The sequence below is a fragment of the Phoenix dactylifera genome, chromosome 16, assembly GCF_009389715.1.
Source record: "Phoenix dactylifera cultivar Barhee BC4 chromosome 16, palm_55x_up_171113_PBpolish2nd_filt_p, whole genome shotgun sequence".
Classification (NCBI taxonomy): domain Eukaryota; kingdom Viridiplantae; phylum Streptophyta; class Magnoliopsida; order Arecales; family Arecaceae; genus Phoenix; species Phoenix dactylifera.
This window is the reverse complement of record NC_052407.1, coordinates 8,803,696-8,815,110: the sequence shown is the minus strand read 5'-3', so window position 1 is coordinate 8,815,110 and position 11,415 is coordinate 8,803,696. Positions and strand designations below refer to the sequence as shown.

The window sequence follows — 11,415 nt, the reverse complement described above, 5'->3', positions numbered from 1 at the left end:
AATAATGGGCTATATTAGCTCAGTAAGCAACATAACACCCAAAGTGGGGTCTAAGCATGCCAAATAAATAATTAGTTAAAGAGCATGATACTGACTGGAAATAAATCAATTTTCAAATAATACATATATTGCCTTTGAAGTTTATTATTATTTTCATAAATTGATACTAGAAATCCAACATCAGGCTATGGCCACGTAACCAAGTGACATGAGTCAAAAATAGAATTCGCAAAGTGCCAAATACCACTATTCTAATCATTAGTAGTTTGGTGTCAAAACCAATTTCTTAGATTACAGGTCGATGGAGCCAATAAATAATCCCTATTGGCAGAGCCAGATCATAGCCATGCTGAGAATACATATATATATATATATATGAAATAAATTTTATATTTTATCCAATCATATTTTTTAAATTTTATAATATAGCACATAACATATTTTTTAAAAAAAGATTTACTATTGTAACAATAAGATGCCCAACCCATTTGACAAAATATAAAACATAGATTGTATTCAAAGTTAATAAACTCATTATAACTTTACCAAAAGATAGAAAACATACTTTGAAGCATTAGGTTACTTACATCTTTTTGCTTCAAAATACTACTTTAGGTAGGTGGGTCAAGTTCACCTATTTTAATATCATTAAAACACCACCATTAATTTTATCATTATTTTAAAAACTAAGCAACGTGAAAATTAAAATACTATTGAGAATACGACCTTATGCCCCCAAATCAAATTGGTCAAGTGGCAGTGTCTGACTGCTCGAGTCGGTTTGAGCAAGGGGAACACAACTAATCAAGATGAGCTATGATTTAAGTAATTTAATGAAGGACAAGGGTAACCAAATTCTAAGGGTACTTGATAAGGCTGGGGGTACTGGTCTGGTATGCTACCCAGGAATTGATGCAGTGCAAGGCATCCACCCTAAGGGTCAACTTGGATCCGAGCAAAGGAAGACAGAATTTTATACCAAGATACCTTAGGTTGGCTTAGAGAGAGAAAGAGAAAGAAGAGAGAGATTCTTAGTCCGGGTTCAATTAGGGATCTGGGTTTGGTCAGTCATAGTGGCATAACTCATCTCTTTATCAGGTCCATGAGCTAGAAAAGAGAAATTAACAACTAGAAAAGAAGAACAGAATTATTATATACATATATGAATTAATTATTAAATAAAGGAACTAAAATGGGAAGAAAAATGAGAACTGGAAGAAGAAGAAGAAGAAGATGGGAAGGAAGAGAGGGAAAGGAAAGAGGAGAGGAGAGGAGAGGAAAGAAGATTCGACGGCGACCGAGCCTTGGTGGTAGAAGGCCGACAGCCAGCGGTGTGGTGGCGCAGCCGTGGCAGGATGACGTGGGGTTCAGATGTGCACAAAGGGAAACAGAGGAAGGGAAAGGGAAGCATCCCAAGCTGCCCAAGGTGGCAGCAGCTCAACCTGGAGAAGCAATGGGAGGATGAGGACTCATCGGCGAGCTGCAACGGCGATGGACTTCTCGACGGCGGCGGTAACTTCCGACGAAGAGAGGTGGATCTTAGACAGGGGAAGCAGGGCAACCAAAAATTTAGAGAAAAAGAAGAGGATTCAAGGGTGGTGGAACTTGGTTGTGGCGGTATGTCGCAAGCAGAGGTAGGAAAGAAGAAGAGGGAGCTCGGTGGTTGATCAAGTGGAGAGGAAGGAGGAAATTTATAAAAGGTATGGGGGAGGCGATAGGCTCAAATCGTGTCGGCCGTTTGTTGGTTGCAGTGGCCCCAAATGGTCGCCGATCATTCGCACCGGCCCGACGAGTCCGCACTGGCCACAGCTGGGGGCAACCTTATCCCAATGGCCCGGGGATCAGGCATAGGAGGAACTCATCCTTCTTTTTTGTAGTTTTCCAATTGAAGTCAGTGGGCAATGCCGACTTCAATCGGAAATGGGCCCAATTGGATCAATCCTCACATTCTCCCTCAAAGAAAAATCGTTCTCGAAATTTATCATACCTTAGTTTGCAAAAGGTTTGGATATTTTTCTTTCGTCTCATCCTCCAATCCTCAAATAGCCTCACGTTCTGTGTGATTACTCTATTGGATCTTGACATAGGGAATTGTGTGCCTTCTTAATACTTGCTCCTTCCTGTCAACAATATGTACCGGCTGCTCATCAAATGATAAGTCTTCTCCGAGTTGTCAAAGAGCAAACTCTACCATATGACCTGCATTTGAAACATACTTTCTTAACATGGAAACACAGAATACATCATGACCTCCAGATAGTGAAGGTAAAAGTGCCAATCTATATGCTACAACTCCAACTCTTTCTACAATTTCAAAAGGTCCCACATAACGCGGATTGAATTTCCCATAAATTCCAAATTGCATTATTCCTTTAGTAGAAGATACTTTCAAAATTACATGTTCTCCGACCTGAAATTCTAATTCTTGCATTCTATTGTCTGCATAACTTTTTTGTCTCCTCTGAGCTATCCAGAGGCATTCTCTGATTAGCTAGATCTTCTCTACGTTTGCTGAACAATCTCAAGACTCATAAATCTTCTTTCACCGACATTATCCCAACAAATAGGAGATCTATATTTTCTTCTATAAAGAGCCTCATAAGGGGCATCTAAATACTTGCTCGATAATTATTATTATATGAAAACTCGACCAAGGGCAAGTGATGGTCCCAAGAACTTTTTATATCAATCGCACAAGCTCTCAACATATCTTCCAAAATTTGAATGGTCCTTTTGGACTGGCCATCGGTCTGAGAGTGAAAAGCTGTGCTGAAACTAAAAGTGGTCTCCAAAGCTTTATGCAGACTACCCCAAAAATGAGCCACAAGAGTCTCTATTGGATACAATGGATACAAGAGCTTCATGCAACCTCACTATCCGCTTAATATAAAGCTACTCAAACTTTTTTAGTATCATTCCTATTTTAAATGCCAAAAAGTGAGCTGATTTTGTCAATTTCTCTATAGTTACCTATATGGCATCATAACCCTTAGGAATACGAGGTAACCTAGAGATGAAGTTCATTGTGATGTGTTCCCACTTTCATTCAGAAATTGAAAGAGAATGCAACAATCCTGCCGGTCTCTGATGTTCCACTTTAACCCTCTGACAAGTCAAACATTATACTATAAACTGTGCAATCTCTCTTCATGTTATTCCACCAAAATATATTATTCAAATTTTTGTATATCTTTGTACTCACAGGATGCACTATGTACCTGATGCTATGAGCTTCATACCCGAATTCCCGACCATCCTCATCTCCTCTCTACTCCTCTCCAAAAGATCGAGGAAATTACCAGCGCAATGGAGAGAAGGTCAACGTGATTCGTGGTTTCACGATGGTGGTGGATGTGGCAACAAGGTAGTGGTGCAGTGGTAGAAGGAGAGAGAAAGGAAAAACAGCGGAGAAGGATTATCGGAGGACGACAAGAGTGTCGAGAAGGGTGGCGGGGAGAAGGATTGGTGGGGGTGCGGCCTCTTCGAAGTGATTGAGGGCGAAGAGGCAAGCTGAAGGGAGGATAGGGGCCAAAATGAAATCTTCATTTGAAGAGCTCATGTTGATGTCTATGGTGGCTAAGGCTATAAATAGGTCGAGTTGACCCATGACCCGACTCATTTTAGAGGACCCATGGGGTCGGATTAGGTTCTAAAATTAAATCCGTTTTATTTTTCGAATCGGATCTGGGTTTATGAATTCAGACCCGACCTGACCTATTTGAATTTTAGACAATTTCGGGTTTCCAACCCTAAGGATTAGCACTAAGTTGATTGACCGTATGCGTTCAAATTTCAACTATCCAAATAGTACTAAGTTGATTAACCGTACGCATTCAAATTTGAACTATCCAAGTTAAAGTGTGAATTAGTTAAATGGGTTGGTTAAGACTGATCATGTTGGATGCTATATATTCTTTTATGGTGAGTTTTCATATCTACTTTAGCAGCAGGAAGTGGTACTCAAAATGCCTTGGTGGCACCAACGCACTGTAAATACTGGTATCACTGGTGCCGTACCATCACTCGAAACCCTTGACATAAGGCGTCTGGTCGTCAGATAGATAAAAATCTAGAATGAAAATTAACAAGAGAATTGGACATAAGAAAGGTCTACAAGAATTAAAATATCTAATTCCATTATATTATAAACTTTTGGATCTGACTGCAGAACCAAACATATAAATTTGTAAAATCATAATTTGTTGTTTCAAAATTTAAAAATACATTACAATCCACCTATCTTTGTTCGCTTATAAAAGATGTTAACTAGCATAAGTTTTATTAATTAACTCGTTAGCTTTGAACATCATCAGCAAATCAGCAACCGAAGTATAAAAGTTCTTAGATAGCTTCTCTTAGTATCTCCAACATAGAAAAAGAGCTTTCTAATGCTACCAAGTATGAAATTCCATATCTGCTTAGATTTCTATTCGCAAGAGTCTGGACATCGACTGTTCTCTTCGCAAGAGAGAGTGCAAATTGTGTTCAGAAAGAAAAATGAACAGTAAATTTACATCTTTTCTGGGGTAGATGAGTTTAAATCAGGAACTACTTGCATACCAATTAAGACAGAAAGTACCAACATCTCCTATTCAGACTTATACATGTAAAGAAATATAGATTGAAGAATTTGCATAGATAGAATATTGGAGGAAATCGTCTTGATAATATTAAATAACAAACTTAGCTGTTAAATAGTCTTACAGAGAACTGAAAATAAAACTGGAAGCAATAACATAGCCCATGTTTCGTAACTGCTATAACGTGATAGGAAGACTAAATCAACAAGTAACAAACATCCCAACAAAAAAAAGGAAAAACACATACATGGTAATAACTGACCACTTAAAACAATACACTAAACATAAATCAACAATACATAGTCACTATCAAAATACTTATCTAAAAGATTTCAGTCGAACTGTCAACTAGTATTTATAGCTAATCCTTGATTAAATCATGCAGAAATGATTCAGAGTTTCTTGAGAGTATCCAGCATGCTTTGGTGTGGCCGATACATGGCCTCTAGAGGAATAGCCTTGGGCAGAGTTAGACCTGAGCCTTCTGTCATGTCCACCTCTTCCTTTCCAGTTCTTTCCCACTCAAAGCACTGTATCAAGGCTCCTAATGCTAGGCTAACCACCCTCACTGCAAGGCCTTCACCCGGGCACCTTCTCCTTCCCATCCCAAAGGGGATCATCAACTTCCCTTCCCCTTTTCCACCCTCAAATCTTTCCGGCATGAACCTTGTAGGCTCCTCCCATACCTTGGGGTCCCTGTGAACTGAGTATGCATTGACCAGCAGCATCATTCCGTGTGGAATATGAAAGCCTCCCACACTGCACTCTTGGGATGATTCATGAGGCAGCAGGAGTGGGGTCGTTGGGTACAACCGAAGAGTTTCAGTGATGACGCACTGGAGGTATGGAAGGTTAGAAAAATCTGCCTCCTCTAGCAGGCGACCTTTTCCCACACAGGCATCTATCTCTTCCCTGGCCTTTTTCAGTGTCTGCGGGTTGTTTAGTAGGAGAGACATGGCCCATTCAACTGTATCAGATGAAGTATCTGTGCCTGCTGCTAATAAACTCTGTCAAAGAAAAGTGCTACATTGTGAATTTGAGTGACATTTTTTAGCATGAAAGTTTAGATGTAAAATAAACTGCTATATAATTGGGTCGAATTTAACTTGGCTGCAATATTAATGGACATTCGTTGTAGATAAAGAGAAACTAAAAGCCAATGTAGGTTTGGCACCTTCTTACAGTTGATATATAGGAGATATTATAGAGTGACCAATTTCATTATTTAAGATTTATTATAAAAAATAATAGGAAGATGGATGAAAATATATCTAATAGAATTAGAGCAAATTGGATAGCATGAAAAGATATCTTTGGAATATTATATAATATGCCCATACTTTGGAAATTTAAGAAAGAAATCAATAGAATCGTGACAAGGCTTGTAATATTGTATGGCTCAAAGTATTAGGTAATAAGAAAAGTACATGAAAGGAAATTAAGTGGGGCAGAGAAGTACATGAAAGCAAATAAGAAATGAAGATATTAAGAGGCTTAATTTGTCTCGCAGAATGTGAGAAAGGAAAAGGGTTGCGGGGAAGAAAACGGAAAAATCGTAAACAACATCAAAGGTGGTCCTCGACAAAAATACTTGATAAATATATATCAGTAAATAGACCCAAGATAGTTTGTGGAGAACTAGATTGTGGAGAACTAGACAATTATAATTAGAAAAAATTACAAAGACACTTTTTCAAATTTGGTCCAATTATACTTAGACATAAAAAATTTAAAAAGTTTCAACTAGCCACCAAAATTTTATTTTTATTGCAATATAGCCAAGCTATCTATCTTGATACTCACACCATTAATGTAGTGAGAAGAAAGACAAAAATATTCTTGATTTAGAGAGATAAGATCGTGGCCTTCATGCAATCTTGAAGCACTTTATCCTCTATCATTTACCTACATGCACATATCTCAAAGTGCTCCATCCTTTATCATCCATCTCCACACAGATCTCTAAGCACTCCATCCTTCATCATCCATCTGCTTGCATAAATTTCAAAGCGCTCCATCTTCTGTCATCCATCCACTTGCATAGATCTCAAAACACTCAATGTATCATCCATTCACCTGTATAGATCTCAAAGCGCTTCATCCTCTATCATCCATCCTTTTGCACAGATCTTAAAGCGCTATATCCTCTATCATTCATCAGCCTGCATTGATCTTAAAATGCTTCACCTCTTATCATGCATCTGTCTACATAGATCCTAAAGCACTCCATCCTCTATCATCCATTCACATGTCCAGATTTTAAAACACTATATTCTCTATCATTCATCCTCCTGCACTGATCTTAAAGTGCTTCATCCTCTATCATCCATCTGTCTGTATAGATTTCAAAGCACTCCATTTTCTATCATTTATCTACCTGCACAAATTTCAATTCATTTCATCCTCTGTCATTCATCCGTTTGCATAGATCTCAAAGCATCATGTCCTTTATCATTCATCTTCATGCATAGATCTCAAAGCATTCCATCCTCTATCATTCGTCTAATTGCATGGATCTTAAAGCAATTAGCCTTTTATCATCCATCTACTTCCAAAGATCTTAAGCGCTCTATCCATATGACTCTTCTTCCTCTTCCTTTCAATTTGCGCCCAAAACAAAAGTCTTTTGCTAAATTAGTAGGAATGACAGTTTTGAAATTTTACAAAAAAATAGTTATTAGGAGATCCCAATATGATAATATTTTATAATGGAGATAGATTGCTAGGCCACATTATAATAAATTTAAAATTTTGGTGGCTAATCAATATTTTTAATTTTTTGAAATCTAAGTATAAATGATTCAACCTGAAAAGTAGCACCATAAGTTTTCTTATAATTATAATAGATTATGATTGAAAAAAATTTAACCCACCGGCCAAATAATTAATTTGGGAAATGGCGGTGGATGTGGGATCATGTGCCACGTCAACTCATGCTAGTAAGTGGGAGCCACAGCCACCCGCGATAATGGATCCCTGCATCACACTTCTGAAGTGGAAAAACGACAAGGAACCGTTCCTTTATCCCACAATTGCAGCAAATGGTGACATCTAAATCGGACTGGACTTATTTTATAGATTTGGATCCACAGAGACCAAAATAATGGATAGATATCTGGACAAGGCAGGAAAACTTACCGCGCCAAGAGATTTGATCATCTGGTCGGTGTAGTACTCGGGATCCGTCTTCTGTAGCGATAGCAATACACCCATCATGGTCTTCTTCTCCACCCCTTCATCCTTGCTTTTGCTCCTATGCTCATCTATCAGTCTCTGCATGAACTCATCCCTTCCTTTCTGCACCGTCACCAACCTCTTGTTAACTCCCTTGTAATCAACCCACCTCAGCACCGGAAAGAAGTCGCCAAGATTTGATGCTCCGATCAAGGAGGCACCTTCCTCGACTAGCCCCCTGAAACGTCTCGCCTCCTCGGAGACCCCACCCTCCCCTTCCTCCTCCCCGTAGTACCTCTTCCCTGTGATCATCCTCATGAGCACGTTCATAAAAAGTGCGAACAGCCTTGACTTGAGCTCCACCTTCGAAAAGCCCTCCGCCGAGGAGGCCTTCCTGCAGTCTCGAAAGAGCTGTCTAACCGTGGCCTGGACCTCGTCGGCTCGGATGTCGGACAAGGATTGGAGGCGGTGGGTGGAGAGGAGCTCGACGGTGGTGATGCGGCGAAGGTTGCGCCAGTGGGGCCCATAGCTAGCGCCGCCGATGGAGGTGTAGTTGTAGCTTATCGGCTTCAAGGACGGGAGGCGAGGACGGTTGGCGAATGTGATGTCGTTCTTAGTGAGGCACTCGTCGACGGCGGAAGGGGAGGAGACGACGAGGACTAGGCGGGAGCCGAAGTGGAGGCGGAGGATGGGACCGTGGAGGTCGGAGAGCCGGGCGAGGGTGAGGTGGAGGGGTTTCTTCAATAGATGGAGGTGGCCGAGGAAGGGGAGGGAGGGAGGGCTTGGTGGGAGGTTCTTCTTCTTCTCGGAGAAGAAGAGGAGTTTGATGACGAAGAGGATGAGAAGAGAAAGGAAGAGGGAGATGTAGGAGATTGTTTCCATGGTGGAGATTACAATGGCTTGCAGTGGGTGAGGAAGAGCTCCAGCCATTGACGGGATATATGTACATACACCGGCCATATGCAATGTACAAAAAATAAATAAAAAAAAACGAGAGAGAAAGATCGGGTTACACTTGAGTGAATTTGGTTACTGTCTTAGATTTAACAAAAATCATATGATGATCTAAGTCGTTTGGTGCAATATATTATTTTTAAATTATTTGATTATCAAAAATTATATAATTGGAAGCCATCTAGTTTATGCATCGAGATTCGGTGGGGATATTGTCATGGGAGTATGGGACAATTTGTATGTGCGAACGTCAGCGCTGGTTCTAGCAAAAAAACGTTAGCGCTGACGCGTGCTGACGAGGACTCATGCGTTACCTATTTGATTGTGTAGTAGATTAATGTTGTACTTATTTCAACATAAATGGCTCTCATTGTCGAAAGTTGGATGTGGTTTTTGGTGAAGGGTTGTTAAGCTTGTTGAGGGTGTGGCACTGAACTACAGGGACTAGTTTTCTCTGTTTATTCTATGTAATTTGGTCTGATGTGTTCTTTTCGTGTGCGTGTGGGGCATCAGCCTAATTAACGGCGAAACACTGCAGAGTGGACCAGAGCACGGATAATAAATCAGATATAATAACACAAGCAAATTTTCATTCCTATTAAATATTAAAGATTAATATTTTTTTTTCAAAGTATACTTTTCAAACTGGTACTAAGTCCAACATTTGGTAATGGCTATATAATTTAGTGGTATGGATCTGATAGCAAATTATAAATAATAGATGTCGCCTGAATACTACTATTTTAATCACTAGTAGTGCATGTCAAAATTAACTTTTCAGATTACAAGTTGATGGGGCTAACGTATAAGCCCTATTGACGGGGTAGATTAGATTATAGCTATGCTGAATATATAGATACAAAATTATTTTTGTAAGCTACTGAATCTTTTCGAAAATAGGTTGTATGTTCAAAATAACTTATTTTCAAAAATATAAAATACAGGTTTAATTCTTAAAGATAAAACATAGTTTGCTTGACCATTTAATCAAGCAAAAATAGAAATTATAAAAACTATTTATCAAACAATATAAACTATAAATTTTTAATTTTTTTTAGAGAATATGTGAAGCGTTACAGATAATCTAATCACCTCTCTGAGATTTTTCAGAACCAAACAATCCAAAAACCACGTGCACGTATCGAGTCGTTGACATACTAATATTTCTAAAAAGCCCTTGGCCTGCGGCACGGCCGTCGATCGCGTTCTGGCGAATAACGTAAGCAGGGATGCAAGTTGATAAGGACTGCTTATCTATTTGATTTTTATTACCGCGGACTGGGATAAGCATGTTCAAGCCGGGGGAAGAGTCATAGCAGCTTTTTAATTTCTGTCCTACGTTCAGATTGCTAAATTGCTTCTTTTTTTGATAAGAGCTAAATTGCTTTCAATGCAAGTGCAGACTTGTTTAGAATTCTCATCGCTTTCAACATAACTCGGTAAAAGGCGAACTAAAGTGATGCAATTTTTCCTCATAAATTAGTGGATGCCAGCTGGGTTGGTCGATAAAGTCAACAAATTTGGTGGTGTTTGCAAATCCCTTTTCCATTTTAAAGAACCAAAAATAACAAAGCAATTTGGATGGTGACTGCAAAACCCATTTTCCATTTAAGGAAAAAAAATAAAAATAATTTTGAGTGGTCTAGATGCGCACCGGACTAGTTGACCGTGCGCTTGCAACACCTCGAATTTTAATTTTTATAATGCAAACGCACAACTTGCGGGGATCATGTTTTCCTAATTTCTTGATTTTTGTAATGCAATCAACCTGATGCATAATTTATCTTTTTTTTTCTTCTTTTGCACGTCTTTAATGTAATTTTTGTGCCGGATAGGCTACCATTATATATATATATATATATATATATATATATATATATATATATATATATATATATATATATATATATATAGGTTTAAAATATAATAAAAATTATTTAATTGGTCAACTATATGTATACACGTATGCATTACAAATGGTCACAGTATTTGGGCATAAAGCCACTTCAACACATATTCCAGCATAGAGTTTGGCTCCTTCATAGAGTACATGGAGAGCCTAGTTATTCATCCCCTTATGCATGCAAGTATTAAAAATCAAAGATGGATGATTGAACAAAAAAAAGAAACCACTTGTAGCATGTATTTTAACTTTTCAACCACTTTGACAACATTAACTTCTAGTATTAAGTTATGGTTTATAATACTTATTCAAAACTTATTTATATTATAAAATATATTTATTTTAATATATTATAATTCTTTTAATAATTTATTATTTCCACATCAAATTCATTCAGTTTCTTTTTAATAGAAAATAAAAATAAATTAATTTATTTTATTCTTTACAATATTTTTAAAACCTTTCCATTTAAAATATTTAAAAAAATCAATAATTTTAATATATTTCTGCAATCGTATATGTATTTTTTTAAGTCCTTTAAAGGTAGATAATACAGGATTCTTTTCCTTAATGTTGTAATTAAAAAGTAACGGTATTTGATATAGAATATTTTAATACTTTCTGTTATATATTTTTATATATTTTTTAAAACTTTTTATATATTTTTAGTACAAATGAGGTTGGATTAGTAATCCATATTCTTGGTTAAATCGGTTTCCATGCAACTTTTTGCTAACTATGACCTAGACCATTATTGGTTTTGGGGTGCTGCATGCAATATTGATAGTGAATTTTGTATTTTTT

At 37.8% G+C, this 11,415-nt stretch overlaps 1 protein-coding gene across 1 annotated transcript; it reads right to left on the bottom strand.

Annotated features, from left to right (window-relative positions):
* Positions 1-4,650: 4,650 nt before the first annotated feature.
* On the bottom strand, positions 4,651-8,699 carry LOC103700912 (cytochrome P450 81Q32-like). Its single transcript, XM_039114440.1, has 2 exons — positions 7,719-8,699; positions 4,651-5,587 (listed from the first exon to the last, which is right to left on the bottom strand). The coding sequence occupies exons 1-2, from the start codon at positions 8,682-8,684 to the stop codon at positions 4,973-4,975; spliced, it is 1,581 nt and encodes a 526-aa protein (XP_038970368.1). The 5' UTR covers positions 8,685-8,699; the 3' UTR covers positions 4,651-4,972.
* Between the last annotated feature and the right edge of the window lie 2,716 nt (positions 8,700-11,415).